This window comes from Indicator indicator, chromosome 6, assembly GCF_027791375.1.
Source record: "Indicator indicator isolate 239-I01 chromosome 6, UM_Iind_1.1, whole genome shotgun sequence".
Classification (NCBI taxonomy): Eukaryota; Metazoa; Chordata; class Aves; order Piciformes; family Indicatoridae; genus Indicator; species Indicator indicator.
The window spans coordinates 40158254-40183408 of NC_072015.1; the positions used below are offsets into that span (position 1 = coordinate 40158254).

Genomic DNA, 25155 nt, shown 5'->3' on the forward strand with positions numbered 1-25155 from the left:
AGAGCTGCTCTCCAGTAGGTCAGTCCCCAGTCTGTCCTGGTCCATGGGGTTGTTCCTTCCCAGATGCAGGACTCTACCTTGTTGGATCTCAAGCAGCTCAAAGAAGGTAACAAAAGGTCTGTTCCAGACCAGAATCTGTTTTAATTTCAGTCTCCTGCTTTTTTTTTTTTTTTTTTCATGGCTGCCAGCCTAGAAGATCCTTCAGGCCACCACCATTTTTACTTCTGTCTCATGGCTCACCAACTTTTCTCCCTGTCACTCCTGAGGTGTCATCAAATGAGCCAAAAATAGCTTCCCTTTATGTGGTTTTTTTTTCATCCCTCATACAAAATCTAGTCTAAATAAATGAGTTTCACTTAGCAACAGGCTGGGGGAGGATGAAAGGATACATTTTTGAGTTTCCATCTAAGAAAGCTTTGAAATCCCTCAGAAGCCAGAAAATGTTCTTCATGTGAAGCAAAGGGGGGAAAATCATCATTGATTACTGGTGTTAGTGAGCAGGGGACAGAGAGCTGCTACCCACAGGCCTAAAAACAGCTCAGGTCTTATTTTTTGGATGGAAAATGAAGGTCAGGTCCTCATTAATTCTGGAAGCCACCCCAGAACCATGCAGGGTGACCCAAGAGCAGTGTGGTAATGGTAGAAGCTGTGGAGGCTCCAAGCCTGGAGGTGTTCAAAGCCAGGTTGGATGGGCCCTTGAGGAAGCTGGGCTAGTGGGAGGTGTCTCTGCCCATGGCAGGGGACTGGAACTGGGTGATCTTTGAGATCCCTTCCAACCCAAACCAGTGTCTGACTCTGTGATGTTGAATGTCTGCAGAACTTGTTTTGCAAGTGGTCCAGAACTAGATGTAGTTAATAACACTGCTTCCTTCTGCTGGAGAGGACTTTAGCTTTGGTACCTTAAAGCCAGCAAGATTTCTGCAGTAGGTGGACAGCTGGCAACCTCCACCTGCTGTGACTCCTGCTCATGCCATAGGAACAGGCTGCCCAGGGAGGTGCTGCAGTCCCCATCCCTGTGGGTGTCCCCTGCAGGGACATGGCACTCGGGGACATGGTTCAGGGGCCGTGGTGGTGTTGGGTTGATGTTGGACTGGATGATCTTGGAGGCTGTCAGACACTGGAGCAGGCTGCCTGTGGAGGTGGTAGTCACCACGCCTGGAGACAGTTGGAGGAGACCCTTAAGGACATGGCCTGAGAGCTGTGTGCAGGGGGCTGCTGGGTCACAGGATCACAGAATCATCCAGGTTGGAAGAGACCTCAGAGATCATCAAGTCCAGCCTATTACCCAGCACCACCTGACAACTAAACCGTGGCTCCAAGTGCCACATCCAGTCCTTTTTGAACACCTCCAGGGACGGTGACTTTACCACCTCCCTGGGCAGCACGTTCCATGGACAATTACTCTTTCTGGGAAGAACTTTCTCCTCACCTTGAGCCCAAACCTCCCTTGGTACAACTTGAGACTGTGTCCTCTTGTTCTGCTGCTGGTTGCCTGGGAGAAGAGCCCAACCCCCTCCTGGCTACAACCTCCCTTCAGGTAGTTGTAGACAGCAATGAGGTCTGCCCTGAGCCTCCTCTTCTCCAGGCTAAACACCCCCAGCTCCCTCAGCCTCTCCTCACAGGGCTGTGCTCCAGACCCCTCCCCAGCCTCATTGCCCTTCTCTGGACACATTCAAGTATCTCAATGTCCTTCTTAAACTGAGGAGCCCAGAACTGGACCTTGAGTACTGACTCAAGGTGTGGTCTAACCAGCGCTGAGTACAGGGCAGAAGGACTTCCCTGCTCCTAGAGTTGTGGTTGGATTGATGATCTCAGAAGTCCTTTCCAGCCCAAACATTCCCTGACTCCTGGCCTCTTCCAAGCCAACCGAGTCTGTGATTGTGTAAGGCCCAGGGAGGCGTGGGCCGGGCGGGAGGGTGCAGGGCTGGAGGCTCAGCTGGGAGGGCCTCACGCCCCGGCCGTGCCGACAGTGCGTGGCAGGCACGGAGGACTGGCAGCGGGTGAACACGGAGACGCCGGTGCGCTCGCCTCGCTTCGCGCTCTTCGACCTGGCCGAGGGCAAGGCCTACAGCTTCCGCGTGCGCTGCTGCAACTCCGCCGGCGTCGGGCAGCCCTCCGAGGCCACCGCCGCCACCGTGGCTGGCGACAAGCTGGGTGAGTGTGGCTCCGTGCCGGGCAGCGCCACAGGGGGTCTTCCCTTGGCTGCAGGCAGCTCCCACAGGCTGCACAGGGAGGCTGTGGCTGTCCCCTCCCTGCAGCTGCTCAAGGCCAGGCTGGATGAGGCCTTGAGCCAGCTGGGCTGGTGGGAGGTGTCCCTGCCCATAGAGGGGATGTTTGAACCGGGTGAACTTTAAGGTTCCTCTTAACCCAAACCATTCTATGATTCTGTGGCTCCATCATTCCATGGCTCCATGATTCTATGATTCTTTAGGGTCCCTTCCAACCTAAACCATTACATGGTTCTATGATCCCACAATTCTATGATTCTATGTTTAAATCCCCTTCCAACTCAAACCATTCTGTGGTTCCATGATTCCTGATTCCATGATTCTATGATTCTGTGTTTAAAGTCCCTTCCAACTCAAACCATTCTATGGTTCCATGATTCCTGAATCCATGATTCTATGATTCTATGTTTAAAGTCCCTTCCAACTCAAACCATTCTATGGTTCCATGATTCCTGATTCCATGATTCTAAAATTCTATCTTTAAAGTCTCTTCCAACCTCAACCATTCCATGCTTCTATGATTCCATGATTCTATGATTCCATGATTCTATGATTCTATCTTTAAAGTCCCTTCCAACTCAAACCATTCTATGATTCCACGGTTTCATGGTTCTATGGTACCACAATTCTATGATTCTGTCTTTAAGGTCTCTTCCAACCCAAACCATTCTATGATTCCATGATTCAATGGCTCTATGGTTCCATGATTCCATGAGCTCAAGTACCAGAAGCCATCAGGGATGTCTCCTCCCTAGCTAGACCCATTTTGGGTTGGGTTGTTGACCCTCTAACACCTACTCAGATGACAGCTGCAGACCAAGGGAGTCCAGCTGCAGATAAAGGCTGCCCACAGCCTGAAAGGCTGCGGCCAGTGGGAGAGGAAAGGCAAAGGGAAGGAAGCACCAAAACGCTTCTCCTCAGAGCCCTCACTGAAACCAAGCAGAGCTTCACCTCCCTGCTCTGCCAATCCAAACAGGCAGGAATTCCATCCATGCAGACTGATTCCAGGGCAGGAAAAGCCATGATGTTCCCCACAGCAAAGCACAAGAAGCTACGCCTTCTCCAGCTCATTGTTTCCAATCTGTGGGGCAGCTCCTGATCCAGTTCCCAGCCTGTCTCTGCTGGCTTCATCTCCCTGCACTTTCCAGAGCAGTGGATGCACAGGAACTCAATTCCTGGGGAGCAAAACAATTCCTCTTGGAAAACATCTCAGGAGCAAGCTGGTGCCTGACAGGAGCTTGGTTTGTGACTCATCCCGTGAGCTGCAGAGCTCCTCAGTCTGCACCCAGCACACTTTTCCCTGTCAGAAAGCTCCAAGTCACATCCCTGGTGCAGATGTGCAGCAGGAGGGGATGGACTAAGCCTGACTGGAAGGAAATGCCCTCAATCAGAAGCAATCCCAGAATGCCAGCAGGGTGGGGCTGGAAGGGAGCTCTGGAGCTCCCCCAGCCCAACCCCTGCTCCAGCAGGGCACCCACAGCAGCTTGCCCAGCAGCACAGTGCCCAGGGGGGGTTGGAAGCTCTCCACACCAGGAGACTCCACAACCTCTCTGGGCAGCCTGCTCCAGGCCTCCAGCACCCTCACACCAAACAACTTTCTCCTCCTGCTCAGCTGCCACCTCCTGCCTTCCAGTTTGTGCCCCTGGCCCCTTGGCCTGTCCCTGGGCACCACTGAGCAGAGCCTGGCCCCAGCCTCTTGCCCCCCACAGCTCCTTCAGCTCTTGCTGAGCATTGCTCAGATGCCCTCTGGGGCTGCTCTTCTGCAGGCTGCACAGCCCCAGGGCTCTCAGCCTTTGCTCCTCACACAGCTGCTCCAGGCCCCTCAGCAGCTTTGCAGCCTCCCCTGGACTCTCTCCAGCAGTTCTCTGTCCCTCTGAAACTGGGGAGCACAGCACTGGCCCCAGCACTGCAGCTGTGGCCTCACCAGGGCAAAGCAGAGACGCAGGACAACCTCCCTTGCCCTGTTGCCCACTCTCTTCTTTGCGTCCCCCAGGACTCCTTTGTCCTTCTTGGCCATCAGGGCACTTTGCCGGCTCCTGGGCACCTTGTTTCCCCCAGCACTCCCAGGTCCTTCTCCTTGGAGCTGCTTCCCAGCAGGTTCCCCCTCAGCTGCACTGGTGCAGGAGGTTGTTCCTTTCCTGAGACAGGACCCTACACTTGGTGAGGAACCTCACCATTAGGAGCTTGAACCTACTGGTCCTGTCCTGTTGTCCTGCCCTACTTAATGTAGATCAGAGGAGGCTTTGAAGGGCTAAATCTGCCTTTGCCCTGTTGGTCTCCTAGAGAATGTCCCTAAGAATGGTGTTCTGTGTATGTCCTGGCTGGATGCTTGCTCCCTGATATCTGCTTCTCTCCCACAGACATTCCCAAGGCTCCTGGCCGTGTTATGCCAGTGAGGAATACAGACACCTCAGTCCTTGTCACTTGGGCAGAGCCCCCAGATGCCAAGGAGCTGGTTGGGTACTACATTGAGTCAAGTCTGGTTGGATCTGGTCATTGGGAACCATGCAACAACAATCCTGTGAAAGGCACAAGGTAATGAGGGACCTTTTGGTGGCTTTCAATGCTTCAGTGGGCTGAGAAGAAAGCTGGGGGCAGGTTTCTTCTCAGAGTCTGTTGTGCCAGGCCCAGGGGACATGGTTTGGACTCCCAGGAGGGAGATTGAGGCTGGAGAGAAGGGAGAAATGTTTGACACTGAGGGTGGGGAGAGCCTGGCCCAGGCTGCCCAGAGAGGTGGGAGCTGCCCCATGGCTGGCACCACTGCAGGTCAGGTTGTTTGGGGCTCTGAGCAGCCTGCTCTGGTTGGGGATGTCCCTGCTGGCTGCAGGGGGGTTTGGACTGGATGAGCTTGGAAGGTGAGTGAGGTGCTTGGCTACATTCTGCATTCCATGGCCTTCATTCCATGGAATCATTCATTTCATTTCTAAAAGCTCTTCAAGATCAAGTCCAATCACTCTCTTACTCCACAGCTGTCTGGCCTCATGGGTTTGTAAAAGCAGAAGAAACTGTAGGGAAGAACCCTTTCATTTTTCCCCTAAGACAGTGCACAGAAGGGTTTGGCTTGGAAGGGGCCTTGAAGACCTTCTGGTTCCACCCAAATTTGGTATTTTCTGTGCCACACTTGCTAATTGCTCCTCTGGTTTGCTGCAGGTTCATCTGCCACGGGCTGGCCCATGGTGAGCAGTACATCTTCAGAGTCAGGGCTGTCAACGCAGCAGGACTCAGTGAGTTCTCCCAGGACTCGGAGCCCATCGAGGTGAAGGCAGCCATAGGTGAGGGCTCTCCCATTGCTCTTCCCTGCACTCAGCTGGGTTGGGTGTTGAATGCAGTAAAGATGTTTGCAGCCACTCTCTGTAACCAGTGTTGCCCACAAACCATCACTGGTTGGTAGCTCCTCTGCTCTCACAGCCAGTTTCAGGCACTGCACTCTTGTGGACCTGTTCACCTTCCCCATCCAGTCTTCTTCAGGTGCTCCCTGTCAGAGGGCACTGCCAAGTTCACGTCACAGCTGTCCTGGGCCATGGAATGTGGTTCTGCTTACTGCTGTGGTGCTGATCACCTCTGTGGTGTTTGTCACCCCTGATGCACACCAGCTCCTGACCTCCACAACTGAACCTAACAATCAGTGCCAGGTGGCTCTTGTAAACCTTCCTAACCCTGCCTGTCCTCCCCTCTGGATGGGAGGCTGCTTGCCCCTGCCTGGACTAACCCACAGAGATCAATGAGGTCACGAAGCGTGGACAGAGTCGGCTGTGCACCATCCTCACCCTCCTCTGCCTTCCACCTCACAACCTCACTCCTCAGCCTCAGAGCAGACAGACGTGGCCAGGGGCACTTCTATGGGATCATCTGGAGGTGGAAAATCTCAAATGAGGACATTCTGTCTCTTTGTTCTCCTCTGCTGAGACCTCACCTCCAATCCTGCCTCCAGCTCTGGTGTTCTCAGCAGAAGGACACAGAGCTGGTGGAGAGAGGCCAGAGGAAGCCACAAAGATGATCCTTGGGCTGGAGCAGCTCTGCTGTGAGGCCAGGCTGAGGGAGCTGGGGGTGTGCAGCCTGGAGAGCAGAAGGCTCCAGGGGGACCTTAGAGCTGCCTGCCAGGACCTGAAGGGATCCTGCAGGAAGGCTGCAGAGAGACTTTTGCTGAGGGTGTCTGGAGACAGGCCAAGGGGAATGGTTTGGAGCTGAGGCAGAGCAGGGTCAGACTGGAGCTGAGGAAGAAGTTCTTGAGTGTGAGGGTGGTGAGAGTCTGGCACAGGCTGCCCAGGGAGGCTGTGGATGCCTCCTGTCTGGGGGTGCTCAAGTCCAGGCTGGATGAGGCCTTGAGCAGCTGAGTCTAGCTGAGAGGTGTCCCTGGGCATGGCAGGAGGTTGGAGCAGCTGAGCTTTGAGGTCCCTTCCCACCTAGGCCATTCAATGACTCCATGAAAGAGTTGTGCCACGGGCAGGGTGTTTTTGGCTCCCTGTAGTTCTGCTCGGAGGAGAAGAGGCTGCTTGTGAGCAGCTTGAGAGGTGTCCCACATGCATCAAACGCTGACCTCAGGCCTACCACTGTGTGTGTCCAAGCTGCCACATGTCACACTTTGGCTGTGTTTTCTCTGTGCCCATTTCATTGTCCTGTTGTCTGCATTGAGCAGCATCCAGTTCTGACTCCCAGTGTCTCTGCTGTCTGCTGCAGAGGGAGGCTCTCTCCATGCTGTGTCCCCTGCACCGAGCCAGGAGGCTGGTGGACTAACAGCCCATGGTGCCAGCTGGGAAGGGATGCATGAGGCCTTCCAGCCTGTCTTTGACATTGGGGCTTTGCTGAAGCCTGCTGCTAAGCCTAGCAGAGATGTGTCACCCAGTAGCTGTGACACACTGGGGTGTGCAGGAGGCCGTGGCATGGGAGGAGCTCTTAAGGACACAGCCACCCCTGCGCCACACAGCGCTGCAGCGAAGCAGGCAGGTAGGCCTCACCCCAGGCATGTCCTGACCCTGGCACAAGGGACCAAGAAGGAGGATACAGGTGAGAGTTAACCAGATAAAGAGATGTCACTGATGGATGCAGCCTCTGCTGTCCATGCCACAAGTGAATGCAGCCTCCAACAATGCATCCTCCCCAGACCTGTTAATTACATGTTCTGCGTTAAGGTCTTCATGCATGGAATGGTGTCAGGGACCACTTCACACACCTCAGGGGTGACTCAGCCTTCCATTTACTAACCCCACAGCTGTGTGACCACACACCGATGTGCCCAGAACGGTGAACTCTTGCTAAACCACCTCAATAATCTGCTATAGGAGTCTGGTTGCCTCCTCTCTGGGTTATGCACATGTGAAGGAGACATCTGATGCTGATGGGAAGTGTGTAGATCTGGGTTGTGGTAGGATGGCTGAAGGTCCTCTGTGGATTTATACCTGGGATGAAGTTCATGAGCTCTGTATTGTTAAAAATAGAGGGTTGTGCCACAGATGTTTGCATGTGTGTCACAGGAATGTTCCATTTCTGGTTGGTCTCCAGTGCCCATGGTCACACTTCCTTCCAGGAAGGTAAAATGATGTGGTAAGGTGCAGTGAGGAAATTGGCATAGTGTGCGAAAGAGAAAGACAAACCCAAGCCAAAGAAAGAAACAAAACTCAACCCAAAGAAAGAAATAATCAACCAAAAGAAAGAAATACTCAACCAAAAGAAAGAAAAAAACAGCCCAAGGAAAGCCAAACCCAACCCAAAGGAAGAAAAACCCAACTCAAAGAAAAAGAAAATCTAACAAAAGAGAAGCAAACCCAAACCCACCCAAAAAGCAAACCCAACCCAGAGCAGAGAACTGAAGCCCATTGTGGGTTGCCTTAAAGTAAGGCAGCCCAGCAGCTGCTGTCTGTGTGAAGCTGTTTCAGTCAGAGGAGCCAGGTCATGGCAGCTGTGCTTGGAACTTCTCCTGTGGTGTTAGTTTTAGTTCCTCATTTCCCACCCTTTGCAAGTCAGCCCTGAGCACTTGCATCAGAGCTGCAACCATAACACCTCTGTCAGCTTCTCAACCAACAACTGACAGCAAGAGAGGGGATTCTGCCCTTTGACTCCGCTCTGCCGAGACCTCACCTCCAATCCTGCCTCCAGCTCTGGTGTTCTCAGCAGGAGAAGGACTCAGAGCTGCTGGAGAGAGGCCAGAGGAAGCCACAAAGATGATCCTTGGGCTGGAGCAGCTCTGCTGTGAGGCCAGGCTGAGGGAGCTGGGGATGTGCAGCCTGGAGAGCAGAAGGCTCCAGGGGGACCTTAGAGCTGCCTGCCAGGACCTGAAGGGATCCTGCAGGAAGGCTGCAGAGAGACTTTTGCTGAGGGTGTCTGGAGACAGGCCAAGGGGAATGGTTTGGAGCTGAGGCAGAGCAGGGTCAGACTGGAGCTGAGGAAGAAGTTCTTGAGTGTGAGGGTGGTGAGAGTCTGGCACAGGCTGCCCAGGGAGGCTGTGGCTGCCACCTGAACATGGTCACTGAATGCCAGGCTGACACTGACCTGTTGCCTCCTACTGATGTGTTCCTCCTGTTGCAACAGCTGCCCCCTCTGCACCCTATGACATCGTGGTGCTGGAGAGTGTCCGCGACTCGATGGTGCTGGGCTGGAAGCAGCCCCAGGCCACCGGGGGCACCGAGATCACTGGATACTACGTTAACTACCGGGAAGTGGTTGGTGGAGTTCCTGGGAAGTGGAGGGAGGCCAACACCAAGCCTGTCAGTGACAGAGCCTACAGGGTAAGAGCTTAGCTTCTGCTGGTGCTCCAAGGGCAGGTGGGGCTCCCCAGGCTATCCCAGAGACAGTTTGGTTTGAGCTGTGAGTCAGTGTGCAGACTGCTGAGGGCATCCTGGGACAGCAGGGGTGGGAAGGGACCTCTGGAGCTCCCCCAGCCCAACCCCCTGTTCCAGCAGGGCACCCACAGCAGCTTGCCCATCAGTACAGTGCCCAGCTGGGCTTGGAAACTAAACAGAAAAGGAGGCTCCACAACTTCTTTGGGCAGCCTGCTCCAGGCCTCCAGCACCCTCACATCAAAGACATGTTGTGGGTGAGGGGGAGCTTGTGGATGCCTTCTCTCTGGAGGTGTTCAAGGCCAGGCTGGATGAAGCCTTGAGCAACCTGGGCTAGTTGAAGGTGTCCCTAAGGCTCTTTATCTTGGCATAAACTGCCCAGAGAAGTTGTAGATGTTCCCTCCATGGAGGTGTTCAAGGTTGGACAGGGCTTTGAGCAACCTGGGCTAGTGGGAGGTGTCCCTGCCCATGGGTCCCTTCCAACCCAACCCATTATGTGAATCTCTACAGGCACTCCCATCATGCTCACATGTTCACTGTCACTGTGACATCCTTCCCAAGCCACTAAGTGTCATCTCCTTCATTCTGCAGATTGAAAACCTGAAGGAGAACATGGTCTACCAGTTCCAGGTGGCTGCTGCCAACCTGGCTGGGGTGGGGACACCCTCTGAGCCCAGCCAGCCCTTCAAATGTGAAGAATGGAGCATTGCTGTGCCTGGTAGGACACTGAGGGGGGAGATGGAGGGCACTCACAGCCCAAGGGCCCTCTGTGACCCATGATCTCACCCTTGGCTGAACATCTCTCTCCAAGGCCAGGGCTGTGAAGGTGACAGACAACCTCTGCTGACCTCAGTGGACTTTAGAGCAGGACATGGACTTAAGAATTAACTCAGTTCCTAGAGTTTGGAGATTGTTTGTTGGGGTTTTTGTTTGATTGTGGATATCTCCTCAAGATGCCAACCACACCAAGCTGCCTTGGTCCTGGGGCTGGGCTGGAGAGGAGCTGAAGATGTCAAGGCAGCTCTGGGCTTACAACTTGCTGTCTGGTTTCTGGAGTCCTAAGGCATTTTTTACCCTTTTGGGGTTTCTTCTGATGTCACAACTCCACCCTTCTCACCTCTCAGGGCCACCCCACGATGTGACATGCACAGAGGTGAGGAAGGACTCCGTGGTTCTGCTGTGGAAGGAGCCAGTTTACACTGGTCGAAGCCCCATCGCTGGTTACTATGTTGATATGAAGGAACACGAAGCCAAGGAGGAGCTCTGGAGAAGTGTCAATGAGAAGCCTCTCCAGAAGAAGTACTTGAAGGTAAAGAGCTTGAGGTGCAGATTCCATGTTTGTAAGGCAGGAGCCAGCAGGGACATCTTCTGGCTGACAGGCCCCGATGGGCACAATCCCAGCTGCCGTGCTGCAGCCATCCTGTGCCCTCAGCAGTGCCAGCAGGGACTCTGCCCAGCTGCAGCCACCCTGTGCCCTCAGCAGTGCCAGCAGGGACTCTGCCCAGCTGCAGCCATCCTGTGCCCTCAGCAGTGCCAGCAGGGACTCTGTCCAGCTGCAGCCACCTTGTGCCCTCAGCAGTGCCAGCAGGGACTCTGTCCAGCTGCAGCCATCCTGTGCCCTCAGCAGTGCCAGCAGGGACTCTGTCCAGCTGCAGCCATCCTGTGCCCTCAGCCGTGCCAGCAGGGACTCTGCCCAGCTGCAGCCACCCTGTGCCCTCAGCAGTGCCAGCAGGGACTCTGCCCAGCTGCAGCCATCCTGTGCCCTCAGCAGTGCCAGCAGGGACTCTGCCCAGCTGCAGCCATCCTGTGCCCTCAGCAGTGCCAGCAGGGACTCTGTCCAGCTGCAGCCACCCTGTGCCCTCAGCAGTGCCAGCAGGGACTCTGCCCAGCTGCAGCCACCCTGTGCCCTCAGCAGTGCCAGCAGGAACTGTGCCCAGCTGCAGCCATCCTGTGCCCTCAGCAGTGCCAGCAGGGACTCTGCCCAGCTGCAGCCATCCTGTGCCCTCAGCAGTGCCAGCAGGGACTCTGCCCAGCTGCAGCCATCCTGTGCCCTCAGCAGTGCCAGCAGGGACTCTGTCCAGCTGCAGCCACCCTGTGCCCTCAGCCGTGCCAGCAGGGACTCTGTCCAGCTCTGGCTGTGTCTGGAAGCTGCCAGCCCTGCACTGTTTCCTTGGGGCTGCAGCACACGGGGCAGGGGGAGGAGCAGCAAAGCAAGAAGGGGCAGGAGGCAGCGCGGTGAGGCGTGGGGCGGCAGCAGGGGCGGCTGGGGGAGCTGTGGGGCCCCAGCCCAGGTTGTGTTGCCCGCCGCAGGTGCAGGGCCTGGCGCGGGGCCGGCGCTATGTGTTCCGCGTGCGGGCAGCCAACCAGGCCGGCGTGGGCAAGCCGTCGGACACCACGGATCCTGTCCTGGCTGAGACACCACCAGGTCTGCTGCCAACCTGCCTTCATCCTCTCGTCCCTCAGCAGGTTCCTCTTTGTGTGATGGGTTTCCAACAGATCTTCTGAGGAGCAGCTGAGGGAGCTGGGGGTGTTCAGTGTGGAGAAGGGGAGGCTGAAGGGAGACCTCATTGCTCTCTACAGCTCCTGAGAGGAGGCTGGAGCCAGGTGGGGGTTGGGCTCTTCTCCCTAGGAGCAAGGGACAGGACAAGAGGAAGGAAATGGCCTCAAGTTGTCCCAGGGAAGGTTTAGGTTGGACACGAGAAGAAACTGCTTTCGTGAGAGGGTTCTCAAAGCCTAGCCAAGGCTGCCCAGGGAGGTGTTTCCAAGAGGCAGAGATGTGATGCTGAGGGCCATGGGTCAGCCCCAGCCTTGCTGGAGCTGGAGAATGGTTGGCCTGGGTGAGCCTGAAAGGTCCCTTTTCTCCCAAGCCAGTCCATGATTCTTTGGCAGCTGATGCCTGCTGCTCTCCAGGCTATGGGTTAGACCCAGGACTGTTCCTGGGAACCAAGCCAAGGTTTACAGCAGTACCCGGGGTTGCTTCAGCCCTCCTACAACTGATACCTGACAGCTTGGTCTGCTGCCTTCTCTGAGCTCATGGAACTGCCTTGTTCTGCTCCTTCAGGAACCAAGGAGGTGGTGGTTGAAGTAGATGACAACGGAGTCATTTCCCTCAACTTTGAGTGTGAGCAGATGTCTCCAGGCTCCAAGTTTGTTTGGTCCAAGAATTATGAACCAATAGAGGATGACTCCCGAATGAACATCGACACCAAAGGTGGCAAGTAAGGACCACAACCTTCCTGTTCCTTCAGGGACCAAGAGTGGCCACAGAAGGCCTTGAGCAGCCCAGTTGAGGCCTTGAGCAGCTGAGTCTAGTTGAGAGCTGTCACTGGGCACGGTGGGGAGGTTGAAGTAGATGAGCTCTGAGGTCCCTTCCAACCCAAAGCATTCTAGGATTCTGTGAAAGCCATCCTTTTGTGTGTGTGACCTGGCCAAGAGGTCCAGCTGACTACTCAGGACTGTGATCTCCAGCAATTCCACACATAGACCATTTGGAAACTGGAAAAGGTTGGACATGAGGGACAATTTCTGTGCTGCAAGAGTGGTCAGGGATTGGCACAGGCTGCCCAGGGAGGTGGTGGAGTCACCACCCCTGGAGGTGTTCCAGGGAGGTGTGGCTGTGGCACTTGGGGACAGGGTTTGGTGGCCATGGTGGTGTTGCTGAAGTTGGACTGGATGGTCTCAGAGGACTTTTCCCACTCAAACAGTGCTTTTCTTCTTTTCTCCTCAAGGTCAAAAGCTGCCTTTAAGGATCTGGGAGAAGAGGACCTGGGCATTTACTCCTGCGTGGTGACAGACACGGATGGGGTCTCAGCCAGCCACACAATTGATGAGGAAGGTAGGCACCATGGCTCTTAACCACTCCTCTTCCACTCCCAAGATGCTTTTCCCTGCTGCCCTCTCAGCTCCATGGGGCCCACAAGCATCTCAGATGATTTCTGCCTTGTCTCTTGCAGAGATGAAACGTCTGCTGGCCCTGAGCCACGAGCACAAGTTCCCAAGTAAGTGACTCAGACCTGGCCTGAGAAGGACACTTCTGTGTGCAGGAGAAGTGTTTGACACTGAGGGTGGGGGGGCCTGTCCCAGGCTGCCCAGGTGGGTGGGAGATGCCCCATGGCTGGCACCACTGCAGGTCAGGTTGTGTGGGGCTCTGAGCAGCCTGCTCTGCTTGGGGATGTTCCTGCTGGCTGCAAGGGGTTGGACTGGATGAGCTTGGAAGGTCCCTTCCCACCCAAACCATGCCATTTCCATATCCTTTCCAGGCCATTTCCAACCCAAACCATTCCAAGACTAGACATGAGGAGAAATTTCTTTGCTGCAAGAGTGGTCAGGGATTGGTGAACAGGCTGCCCAAGGAGGTGGTGGAGTTCCCATGCCTGGAGGTGCCTGTGGCCACGGCACCTGGGGCCATGGTTTGGTGTCCATGGTGGGGTTGGGTTGAAGGTGTTAGGTAGAAGGTTGGCCTTGATGGTCTTGGAGGTCTTTTCCAACCTTAATGATTCTGGAACTCTATGTTTCTATGCTCATAAAGCTCCTGCCACCATCAGGCAGTGAGGTCACTGTAAGGCAAGGAAAATAACCCTGAGGTCCTGTGGATCAGTCATGAAAGCTCAGCCCCATCTCCGGATCTTCTCTGCTGAGCTTCACCCCCGTTCTGAGCACAGACCCCGTTGCCAGGCACTTCTGACTCAGCAGGAGCTCAGCTGCTGCCTGATCCATGTAGCTGAACTGCTCTGAGCTGGAGCTGCTGCTGAGAAACATCTGCAGCCAGGCACTCCATGGGAAAATCCCAGAATCCCAGCCTGGGCACCACTGAGCAGAGCCTGGCCCCAGCCTCTTGCCCCCCACAGCTCCTTCAGCTCTTGCTGAGCATTGCTCAGATGCTCTCTGGGGCTGCTCTTCTGCAGGCTGCACAGCCCCAGGGCTCTCAGCCTTTGCTCCTCACACAGCTGCTCCAGGCCCCTCAGCAGCTTTGCAGCCTCCCCTGGACTCTCTCCAGCAGTTCCCTGTCCCTCTGGCACTGGGGAGCCCAGGGCTGGCCCCAGCACTGCAGCTGTGGCCTCACCATGGCAGAGCAGAGGGTTGTTGCCCTCCAGAACACAGCTTGGGAAAGGCTGTGCTGGAGTGGTGGTGCTGGGACAAAACCATCTGCTCCTCCTGTCTCCTGTTCTGAGTGCCCAGAGCTGCTGTGCTCATGGGGTGGGAAACCTCCTGAGCAGCAGGCTGGGGAATGCCTGAGGCAGCTGCTGGTGGTGCTGAGGGCAGGGTTTGGTGGTGACCTGGCAGTGCAGGATTCGTGGCTGGACACAACGACCTGAAAGGGAAATGGACTTCTCATTGTGCTTGGCAGGGTTGTGGGCTGGCAGCTCTGCTCCAGAAGGCCTCACAGTCTCTTGGGGTGGTGCAAGGAGACACCAGATAGTCCCTCAGGCCCTGTCCTCTCCTGCCTTTGCCATGGGCAGAGCTGCAGGCCCAGCCCTGCCAAGGCTGTCACACAGTGGGTGCTGTGCTCCTGCCCTGTGCTCAGCTGTGACACCCAACCAGATTTTTTACCTTGCTGAGAAGGTGGAGAGCAGGGCAGAGGCCACAGCCAGCACCTGGGCTGCCCACAGCAGGATGTGTGTGGAGAACCTCAGCACCTGGAGAGCTGGAAATGGTGGAAGCCAAGAACCTGAGCAGGAGGAGAAAGTTGTTTGGTGTGAGGGTGCTGGAGGCCTGGAGCAGGCTGCCCAGAGAGGTTGTGGAGTCTCCTGGTGTGGAGAGCTTCCAACCCCCCCTGGGCACTGTGCTGCTGGGCAAGCTGCTGTGGGTGCCCTGCTGGAGCAGGGGTTGGGCTGGGGGAGCTCCAGAGGACCCTTCCAGCCCCTCCAAGCTGGGATGAAAAAGCAGGAGCAGACCAAGCTTTCCCACAGTCTGTAACCCCTGGCACCTTTTTTCCTGTTGACACAGGATTTGGTCCCTACCTGGACAATTTCCATTCTCCAGAGGGGACCCCCTGCCCTGGGGAGACTGGGAGGGTGTGGAGACACTTGGTGGTTTCTGGAGAAGGAGCCTCCAGTGAGCAGTGGAGCAGGATGCTTACAGCTATCTCCCAGTCTTCAGCCCAGCAGCTGCCTTTCTGCCCTGGAATGGTGCTCAGGAGGTTTGGTGTTTCCACCCTGAGTCACTTCAGTGTCTCACAGTAACAGTGGCCACCAACTCGTGGAGGACCTGAACATGGGTCTCCACTGTGCAGAGGCACTTGCAGTTGACCTTTGAAGTAGCCTCGTGGTAGAATGGAGCAGAAGTCATCTCCTGCTGCTTCCAGAGCAGTGGTTGATGGATCAGAAGGTTCAGTCCTGTCTGTCCTCTCACGTGGATGTGGGTGCAGAGATCTTCTGGCTGTCCCAAGAGCTACCAGGATCTGGTTAACCTCTTTCCTTTCTTCTTCCCAGCTGTCCCACTTGCCTCTGAGCTGGCAGTGGAGATCTTGGAGAAAGGAGAAGTCAGGTTCTGGTTGCAAGCTGAAAAGCTGTCTGGCAATGCCAAGGCCAACTTTGTCTTCAATGACAAGGAGATCTTCAATGGAGAGGTGGGTCCTGCTTGGAGCTCTGTGTGCTTCTGTGGGCATCAGGGAGTGCTCATCTCCAACATGCTTCCAGCTCCTGTTCCACACTGGGGCCTTCCCATGAGGAGCAGCACTGAAAGCACCCTTGGAAAGGTTGTCACCACAGCTCTGGAGGCCTCAGCACAGGAAGGACATGGGCCTGTTGGAGGCCACAAAAGGGATCCAAGGGCTGGAGCCCCTCTGTTGAGAGGGCAGGATGAGAGAGTTGGGGTTGTTCAGCCTGGAGAAAAGAAGGTTCCAGGGAGACCTTCTGGTGGCCTTTCAATGCTTCAAGGGGCTGAGAAGAAAGCTGGGGGCAGACTTTTTCTCAGGGCCTGTGGTGCCAGGCTAAGGGGGAATGGTTTGGACTCAAAAGAGGGAGCTTGAGAGTGGAGAGAAGGGAGGAATGTTTGACACTGAGGGTGGGGAGAGCCTGGCCCAGGCTGCCCAGAGGGGTGGGAGCTGCCCCCTGGCTGGAACCACTGCAGGTCAGGTTGTCTGGGGCTCTGAGCAGTGGCAGATGTCCCTGCTGACTGCATCTAAATGACCTTTAAGGTCCCTTCCCACCTAACACATTCTATGATGCCATGGTTCCCTGACTTCCTGCAGCCTTTGTGAGAGCCACATGTTCTGAAGGTAGGGACCTTCAGAAAGATATCTCCAGGTCAGCAGCTCCTGTGACCTGCCTGGGAGCCCAGATCCATCCTACCTCTTCCACCAATGGTCCTCTGCTTGCTTCCTGCCTCTCTTTGCTGTTTGGGGGAGTTGATGACACCAAGGGCAAAGCCCCAAGGGGCTGTTTGCAGCAGCAGGAGTTGTGACTCCCAGAGTGGTGCCCATGGCATGGTCTAGTGGAGCACTGCTGTTGTGAGGAGACATCTACACCTTCCTCGTGGGACTGAGCATGGTACCCAGCAGGCACTGGGCATGGCAAGCTTCAGCTTGCACTGGGGTCCCATCAAAGCCCATGCTGGGCTTCTGGGCTTTCTGATGCCCTTGGTTGTGTGGTCAGAGCTGGAGCTAGAGGTGGTGAGGGGCTGGATGAAGGCAAGAGAGCCCTGCCTCAGTCAAAGTTGGACTGAATGACCTTGAAGGCCTCTTCTAGCCAGAGATATTCTGTGATGTCACCTCAAGGCAGCACAGAACAAGCATCTCCTGCCCATGATATCCACTAATGGTTGCTTGGCTTCCATTCCTGAAGAAATACAAGATGAAGGTGGACCAGAAGACAGGCCTGGTTGAAATGATCATGGATAAACTCGAGGAGAAGGATGAAGGGACTTACACTTTCCAACTGCAGGATGGAAAAGCCACCAACCAATCCAGCCTGGTCCTCATCGGGGATGGTAAGGTGCTCTGTGGTACCCAGGAGACCAAGAATCACCCTTGGTTGTCATCCTCACCTCCCCCTCTCCTCACTACCAGTTGCAGGGGGGCTCATGTCTCAGTGCTTAACCTTCTGCTTCTGCTGCTCTTGACCCCCAGTGTTCAAGAAGCTGCAGGATGAAGCAGCCTTCCAGAGGAAGGAGTGGCACAGGAAGCAAGGTCAGGATCTCCTTGGGTTGGGCTGTGAGGGGTTGGTGCTGCTGGATGTTGGTGTAGATGGGCAGTGTGGGACACAGAAGGGGCTTGTTCTCAGCTCTGGCTGCTGCAGCCTTCTGAAGGAGAAGCAGGACAAAGAAAGAACAAAATCATGAAAATGGCAAGGCAGAGACACTTCCCTGGGGCCTTGTGCCATGAAACCACTGAGGTGGCATCAAAATGTGGCTGTCCTCTGAAACAGGTCCTGATGGACACCATTGAGGCCTTGAGCAGCTGACTAGCTGAGAGGTGTCCCTGGGTATGGTGGGGAGGTTGGAGCAGATGAGCTCTGAGGTCCCTTCCCACCGGAGCTCTTCTGTGGCTCTATGGAACCATCGAAGTGGCCTCTCAGACTGTGCCTGTCCTTTGAAACAGGTCCTCACTTTGTGGACAAGCTGGGATGGGAGGTGACTGATGACTGCAATGTGATGTTGAAATGCAAGGTAAGGGGTGAGGAGAACATGGAGCACCATGCCTGGAACACCATGCCCAGAGCACTTGGACCTGCTGCTGGGACACTGAGAGTGGGAAGGGACTCGTGGCCTTTGCTTCTGTGCCCATGGCTGCACACTGGGTGGTGACAGAGCTTCTGAGTCATGCTGAGCCACTGCTCAGGGCACGGTACCACAGGCCTTGGAAAACAGCTGGGACATTTTCCTTCAGATCCTTCAGCCCAGGAAAAGGCACCTGAGCAGTGAGGACCTGGCTGGAAACCCTGGGTCCTCCTCATTTTTGATTCATAGAATCATGGAACGGGTTGGGTTGGATGGGACCTCAAAGATCATCCAGTTCAAACACCCTGCCATAGGCAGGATGGTTGAGGTCCCTTCCAACCCCAACTCATTCCAGTGCTGAAATGAAAGGAGAACAACCTCAGTGTGGTTCTCCCCCCTGCTTAGGTGGCCAACATAAAGAAGGAGACACACATTGTGTGGTACAAAGACGACAGGGAGATCATGGTGGATGAAGAGCACGACTTCAAGGACGGGGTCTGCACCCTGCTCATCTCAGAGGTGAGTGCCTGGCCCCCTGAGCCTGCAGCTGAAGCTGGGGTCCTGAAGTTGGGGTTCTTCAGCTGAACAACCAGAGGAGGAAGTGGCTTTGAGAAGTGGAAAAGCTCCTGGGGCAAATGTCTGCTTGCAGCTGCTGGTCCATGTCCCCAGGAAATGATGACAGAGAAGAGAAGAACTTTGTCACTTCCTTTGCTTGACAGCAGAGCCTGACCACAGGCACTTCTCAGGCAGGCACTTCTTACACTGGCTCTCAGAGGACACCCTCTTGGAGTCACCAAAGAGTTGATTCTGCTCAGGGGTGATCCTGACCTGTGTTCACAGATGGCATTGGGTTGGAAGGGACCCCCAAAGGGCATCTTGTCCAACCCCCTGCAGGCAGCAGGGACACCTCCAACCAGAGCAGGCTGCACAGGGACACAGCAAGGCTGAGCTTCAATGTCTCCAGGGATGGAGCCTCAACCCCCTCCCTGGCCAGCCTGTTCCAGTGTCTCCTCACCCTCACTGTGCAGAGCTTCCTCCTGATGTCCAACCTAACTCTGCCCTGCTCCAGTTCCACACCACTGCCCCTCAGCCTGTCCCCACAGCCCCTTCTGAATAGTCCCTCCCCAGCCTGCCTGCAGGTCCCCTGCAGATATTGAGATGCAGCTCTGAGGTCTCCCTGGAGCCTTCTCTTCTCCAGCCTGAACAGCCACAACTCTCCCAGCCTGTCCCCACAGCAGAGGTTCTCCAGCCCTCTGATCATGTCTGTGGCCTCCTCTGAACCCTCTCCATCAGGTCCACGTCTCTCTTGAGACCACTTAACCTCTTTGTGAGGTGAAGGTCTGCTCTCAGACCTTTGGCTGAGGATGAGCAGAAATGTCAGGTCTCCTCCATGGCTGCAGCCAGTGCCCATCCCACCACTCCAGCCAGGAACAGGATGCAGTGGAGAAGTGCAGCCCCAGCCCAGCCATCAGGCACTTCCCTGGGCATGGGGGTGGGAAATAAGCTGGGTTCAGCAGTCAGACTCTAGATCTTCCCAGAGTGCCCCTCTGCAAACCGCTCTGCTGTGAAAATGTTGCAGTTCTCCAAGAAAGATGCTGGCACGTATGAAGTCATCCTGAAGGACGACCGTGGGAAGGACACCAGTGAGCTGCAGCTCAAGGACACAGGTCAGAGGCTGGCAGCCACCCCCCCACCTCTGCCCTGCAAGCCCCCTGTGGGGCTTGGCTCCTCCTGCACTTGGACCATCCCACTGTCCCCTCCTTTGGATCTAAAAGCTGTCAGCAGCACCTGGAGCAGCCTTGCACAGATGGATGATGTCAGTGCAAGCCCAGCAGTGAAGCCCCGGACAGCTACTGGGGGAGTGTGGAGCTGCAGCAGGGCTCCTGGAGGCTGCAGTGAAAGCAGGGCCTGGGAGGTGTACAGGACCAGGTCTTGATTGCCATCACTTAGATGGGGGGGTGGGAGTCAGGTTTGTGTCCCAGAGCCCATGGGGACGACATTGGAGAGCCAGGACTTGTCCTGAGCTCTGGCCACAGAGCCCCAGCCTCTGACTTTTCTCTCCACAGCTTTTGCAGAGCTGATGAGTGAAGTCTGCAGGAGAATTGGTAAGAGCTGGAGTCCCCCTCCACTGAATGACTTCCATGGTGGCCCCCAGGGAATAGCTGCATGAACCTTGTGTCCTTCCTTCAGCTCTGTCTGCCTCAGACCTGCAAATCCAGAGCACAGCTGAGGGCATCAGGCTCTACTCCTACGTGACCTACTACGTGGAGGACCTGCGAGTGGGCTGGTTGCACAAGTGAGTACCCAAGGGCTGTGCAGCAGCCTCTGCAGCCAGGCTTGGACCGGCTCAGGGAGGGCCTGGAAATGTGAGAGGTGAAGCCCAGCTTGCTTCTCATCCCATGAGTGCTGGTGGGGTGGGAAGGGGCCTCTGGAGCTCCCCCAGCCCAACCCCTGCTCCAGCAGGGCACCCACAGCAGCTTGCCCAGCACCACAGTGCCCAGGGGGGGTTGGAAGCTCTCCACACAAGGAGACTCCACAACCTCTCTGGGCCTCCAGCACCCTCACACCAAACAACTTTCTCCTCCTGCTCAGCTGCCACCTCCTGTCTTCTAGTTTGTGCCCCTTGCCTCTTGTCCTGTCCCTGGGCACCACTGAGCAGAGCCTGGCCCCAGCCTCTTGCTGCACTTCCCCTTCCCTTCCCTTCCCTGGCCCTACCTTCCCTGGCCAGCTGAGCAGTAGATGCTGTGTCTGGCAGAAGCTGTGCTTGACTGCCCAGAGAAGAGCAGCAGGCCTCTTCCAGCTGGGTGAGCAGCTCCTGGAGGCTCCAGAGGAGCTCAGGGTGATGCTGTTTGGTGAGCAGCTCCTGGAGGCTCCAGAGGAGCTCAGGGTGATGCTGTTTGGTGAGCAGCTCCTGGAGGCTCCAGAGGAGCTCAGGGTGATGCTGTTTGGTGAGCAGCTCCTGGAGGCTCCAGAGGAGCTCAGGTGATGCTGTTTGGTGAGCAGCTCCTGGAGGCTCCAGAGGAGCTCAGGGTGATGCTGTTTGGTGAGCAGCTCCTGGAGGCTCCAGAGGAGCTCAGGGTGATGCTGTTTGGTGAGCAGCTCCTGGAGGCTCCAGAGGAGCTCAGGGATGATGCTGTTTGGTGAGCAGCTCCTGGAGGCTCCAGAGGAGCTCAGGGTGATGCTGTTTGGTGAGCAGCTCCTGGAGGCTCCAGAGGAGCTCAGGGTGATGCTGTTTGGTGAGCAGCTCCTGGAGGCTCCAGAGGAGCTCAGGGTGATGCTGTTTGGTGAGCAGCTCCTGGAGGCTCCAGAGGAGCTCAGGGTGATGCTGTTTGGTGAGCAGCTCCTGGAGGCTCCAGAGGAGCTCAGGGTGATGCTGTTTGGTGAGCAGCTCCTGGAGGCTCCAGAGGAGCTCAGGGTGATGCTGTTTGGTGAGCAGCTCCTGGAGGCTCCAGAGGAGCTCAGGGTGATGCTGTTTGGTGCCCCTCAGTGACACCCAGCTGAAGTTCACGGAGCGCCTGAGGAGCGGCGTGACCGGGGAGCAGCTCTGGCTGCAGATCAATGAGCCCACCCCCCAAGACAAGGGCAGGTACACCATGGAGCTCTTCGATGGCAAAACAGCATACCAGAAGTCAGTGGACCTCTCTGGGCAAGGTAGGTCATGCCCTCAGCAGGCATCACCTGTGGGTGGGCACCGCACCGTGCCAGGGTGGGAGCTGCCACAGCAGGATCTTGCTGCAGACCTGTGGGGCAGGGCAGGGTGGAGGCCCCAGTCCTGGAGGGGCTTAAGCAACTGTGGACCTGGTGCTGAGGGACATGGTTTGGCAAGGTCACACCTTGCAGTGCTGGGTTGAAGGCTGGACTGGATGAACTTAAAGGTCACTTCCAACCAAAGCTGTTCTGTGGTTTCTTGGTCTCTCCCCATTAAACCAGGTTTCCACCCATTGCACTTGATTTCTACCTTTTAAAACTTGGTTTCCATCCTTTACACTTTGTTTCTGCCATTTAAACTTGGTTTCCACCCTTTACACTTGGTCTGTCCCCTTTAAGCTTGGTTTCCACAGTGTCACTTGAAGCTCACCATGCTTTCTCTCTGCCCCTCTGTTTCACCTTCACTTTTCTCTCTTCAAAGCCTTTGATGAAGCCTTTGCAGAGTTCCAGAGGCTGAAGTAAGTCTGGTGCCAGCTGCATGCCCTGAGCTAACAGCAGTGCTGTGTGCTGGGACTAACTGCCCTGGGGGGCTCTGCATGGGGCTTGTTTGCTGTCACTCTTTTCTCTCCTGAGGAAAGTGTCCCTGCCCTGGCAAGAGCCAGCTGCTGAGGGACATTTCCCTCAAGAGATAACAGCGGCTGAGAAGCTGAGGTTGGTTTTCAGCCACTCCAAACCTAAACTGAACTTGGGCTTTTTTTTTCTCTCTTCCAACTCCAGGCAGGCTGCAATTGCAGAGAAAAGTGAGTAGGGCTTAGGGGGGGGGGGGGGGGGAGAAGGGGAGGGAAGAAAAGGGGAAGGGAATGGGAATGGGAAGTGGCCAGGCTCTGCTCAGTGGTGCCCCGGGGACAGGCCAAGGGGCAAGAGGCACAAAGTGGAAGGCAGGAGGTGGCAGCTGAGCAGGAGGAGAAAGTTGTTTGGTGTGAGGGTACTGGAGGCCTGGGGCAGGCTGCCCAGAGAGGTTGTGGAGTCTCTCCTGGTGTGGAGAGCTTCCAACCCCCCCTGGGCACTGTGGTGCTGGGCAAGCTGCTGTGGGTGCCCTGCTGGAGCAGGGGTTGGGCTGGGGGAGCTCCAGAGCTCCCTTCCCACCACACCATTGCTGAGCAGTTCACCATAAGGAGCACAGGTTGTTCCTGATATCAGACGTGGGCTGTGTATAACTGAGGTGAAGGGAAGGAGCAGCAGGAGAAGCAGGATCTGGGCCCAGCTGATTTTGGGGTGCCCATGTCCCTTGTTTCCCTGCAGACCGTGCGCGGGTGCTCGGAGGCCTGCCAGACGTTGTCACCATCCAGGAGGGCAAGGTACAGTAAGTGAAGTGAAGCTGGGGTGGGTGCTGGGCAGACATCCACTTCTGGGCTTGGTTTAATCTGAAAAGTTGCCATTTCCAAGCCAGCCCCAGGGCTTCTTCAGCTCTGGTGCTCTGCAGGGAAGCGTGGCACAGCTGGTTGCTGCAGTCAGGGCAGAGCCTTCTCCTCAGTGTGAGGTGAAAGGGAGAGGACAGAGCTGGGGCTGCAGCTCCTTCCAGAAGCAGCTCTTCAAACACCCACCTGCAGGCCCCCAGACAGGTTTTGTTGTGCAGGGAATTTGATGCCTTTTTTTAACCAGATTTAAGAGTTTTTGTGTACCCTGCAGTGAAATGGGACACAGGAAGGGCTATGGAAAGCTGTAAGGTGGCATAAGGGCAGCTTCATGGTGTTCCTGGCTGTCCCTGGTCAGCTGGGTTAGAAGTGTTTGATTAGGAGCTGAGCAGAAGTGTTGAGAACTCAAAATCCTGGGTACTCTGCCTTGGTCAGGACACAGCTGCAGTGCTGGGGCCAGTAATGGGCTCCCCATTCCCAGAGGGACAGGGAAGTGCTGGAGAGAGTGCTGAGGGGCCTGGAGCAGCTCTGTGAGGAACAAAGGCTGAGAGCCCTGAGGCTGTTGAGCCTGGAGAAGAGCAGCCCCAGAGGGGATCTGAGCAATGCCATTCTGTGGGTCTGTGAAATCCACCTGATGGTTCCTCAAGTCCTCAAGTCAGGTCCAAGACTCAAGTCCTCAGGTCAGGTCTCAGACTCCAGTGCAGCCAACATCTAACCTCACACTGAAGGTGATGGCTGGAGAAGGCTCTGCTGGGGACTGTGGGAGTAGAGAGGGAGCCATAAACTCTTGCAAGGGTATGAATGCAGCATTGGGGTTCACTGAGCTCCTTCTCCTTTATGAGCCAGAAGACAAAACTGGTTGGCTACTGCTGCTGGTGGTGGGCATCCATTTACTAAGTGGGGAATGGACAGCTTGGAGAGCACACAGCCACTCGTGACTGCAGCCTTGCCGTGCTCCTCCCACAGGCACTCAACCTCTCCTGCACTGTCTGGGGAGATCCCACCCCGGAGGTGTCATGGCTGAAGAACGAGAAGGCCTTTGGCTCAGATGCCAACTGCCTGCTGAGGTTTGAAGCTGGCAAGAACGTCAGCTTCAGCATCTCCAGCGTGTCCACCCTGGACTCGGGCAAGTACAGCCTGGTGGTGAAGAACAAGTTTGGCACCGAGACCAGCGACGTCACCGTGAGTGTCTTCATCCCCGAGGAGGACACGGCGGAGAAGACAGCCAAGGCCTGACTGCAGCAGCAGGGGCAGACGGTGGAGGGCAGGGTGGCACCAGCTAGGGGTCAGAGTGGCTTTCTGCTTCTGCAGGCAGCCCTGGGGCTCTTCCACTCTCTTCTCTTTTGCTTCTATAACTTTAGCTCTGCCAGGGGACAACAGAAGGGCTTTTGCTAACTCCTGACTGCCACCTTCCCGGCTGGCTCTGGCACCTTCAGCTCTGGCACCTTCAGCCTGTAAGCACAGTTCCACCACCTGACCCTCTTCCTGGAGCCTACCACAAAGCCAGGAAGGGTGAGGAACCCTCTCAGTGGAGGCCACTGCTAAGGCAGCTGGGAAGGTAACAAAGGCTGGAGGCATTCTGGAGCAGCAGCTCCAAGCTTTGCTCAAGCAGCACAGGTGGAAGGTGCTGGGGCTGAGTCGTGCTGGGTTGTGTCTGCATGAAAGCCTCTGATGGCTGTGTTGATGTAGAGAGGCCTCCACAGGGCTGCCATCTCCACCCATAGGAATTGTTTCATGTGCCCAGGGGGTGAAAGTGCTGTTAGCTGAAAGACAAGCAAACTGAGGAGGCCAGAAGACCCCTGTGTGCGTGTGTGTGCAGAGCTGTCCCACCTCTCCTCTCTGTGCTCACCAATAAACTGAGTTCACTCCCTTTGTCCTGTTTCACTGTGTCACCAGGTCCTTGTGCACAGCACCTCCTGTCTCACCACTGCCACCTCTCACATCCCTGACAACCTCATGGCACAGTCCTCAGTGGCATCTCTTCACCCTTGACTCTGCTCTCCTGAGCCCCTGCCTTGGGCACTGTGCCCAGTTCTGGTGTCCCCAGCATAAGGACACAGAGGAGGCCACAAAGATGATCGAAGGGCTGGAGCACCTCTGCTGCCTTACCTCTCAGCAGCACAGCTCCTTACCAGCTAAGATCCTAATGTCTCTCTTCAGGGACCAGCACGGGCTGGGGGCACCTCTCCCACCTCTTCTCTTGCTTTTCACCCCTTTAGCTGCAGCTGTGACACTGCTGTCAGCATGCCACCAGCAAGTGTAACCCAAACCTATCCCCAGCCCTTGGCACCCAAGGTTTGCTGGCAGCTAAGGTCCAAGAAGAAGTGTGAGGGAACAACTCAGAGCTCGGGTACCAGACCCAGCACAGTGACAAGTGGTGACAGTGGTGGTTTGGGGCCATTGTTAAAGGGCTCTTTACAAGTCAGAGCGTCA

At 55.9% G+C, this 25155-nt stretch overlaps 1 protein-coding gene across 1 annotated transcript in view; it reads left to right on the forward strand.

Annotated features, from left to right (window-relative positions):
* MYOM1 (myomesin 1) overlaps positions 1 to 24583 on the forward strand; it is a 40131-nt gene extending 15548 nt beyond the window's left edge. The window contains exons 14-36 of the mRNA XM_054381528.1: positions 1971 to 2154; positions 4589 to 4763; positions 5379 to 5527; positions 8754 to 8950; positions 9593 to 9719; positions 10126 to 10310; positions 11312 to 11426; positions 12063 to 12219; positions 12730 to 12836; positions 12955 to 12999; positions 15433 to 15569; positions 16786 to 16930; positions 17070 to 17129; positions 17541 to 17608; positions 18065 to 18178; positions 19239 to 19326; positions 19726 to 19764; positions 19850 to 19955; positions 21147 to 21310; positions 21789 to 21825; positions 22085 to 22107; positions 22610 to 22665; positions 23689 to 24583. Of these exons, the coding sequence (XP_054237503.1) occupies positions 1971 to 2154; positions 4589 to 4763; positions 5379 to 5527; positions 8754 to 8950; positions 9593 to 9719; positions 10126 to 10310; positions 11312 to 11426; positions 12063 to 12219; positions 12730 to 12836; positions 12955 to 12999; positions 15433 to 15569; positions 16786 to 16930; positions 17070 to 17129; positions 17541 to 17608; positions 18065 to 18178; positions 19239 to 19326; positions 19726 to 19764; positions 19850 to 19955; positions 21147 to 21310; positions 21789 to 21825; positions 22085 to 22107; positions 22610 to 22665; positions 23689 to 23958 (2748 nt within the window). The 3' untranslated portion in view covers positions 23959 to 24583. The remainder of the gene's footprint in view (positions 1 to 1970; positions 2155 to 4588; positions 4764 to 5378; positions 5528 to 8753; positions 8951 to 9592; positions 9720 to 10125; positions 10311 to 11311; positions 11427 to 12062; positions 12220 to 12729; positions 12837 to 12954; positions 13000 to 15432; positions 15570 to 16785; positions 16931 to 17069; positions 17130 to 17540; positions 17609 to 18064; positions 18179 to 19238; positions 19327 to 19725; positions 19765 to 19849; positions 19956 to 21146; positions 21311 to 21788; positions 21826 to 22084; positions 22108 to 22609; positions 22666 to 23688) is intronic.
* The last annotated feature ends 572 nt before the right edge of the window (positions 24584 to 25155 follow it).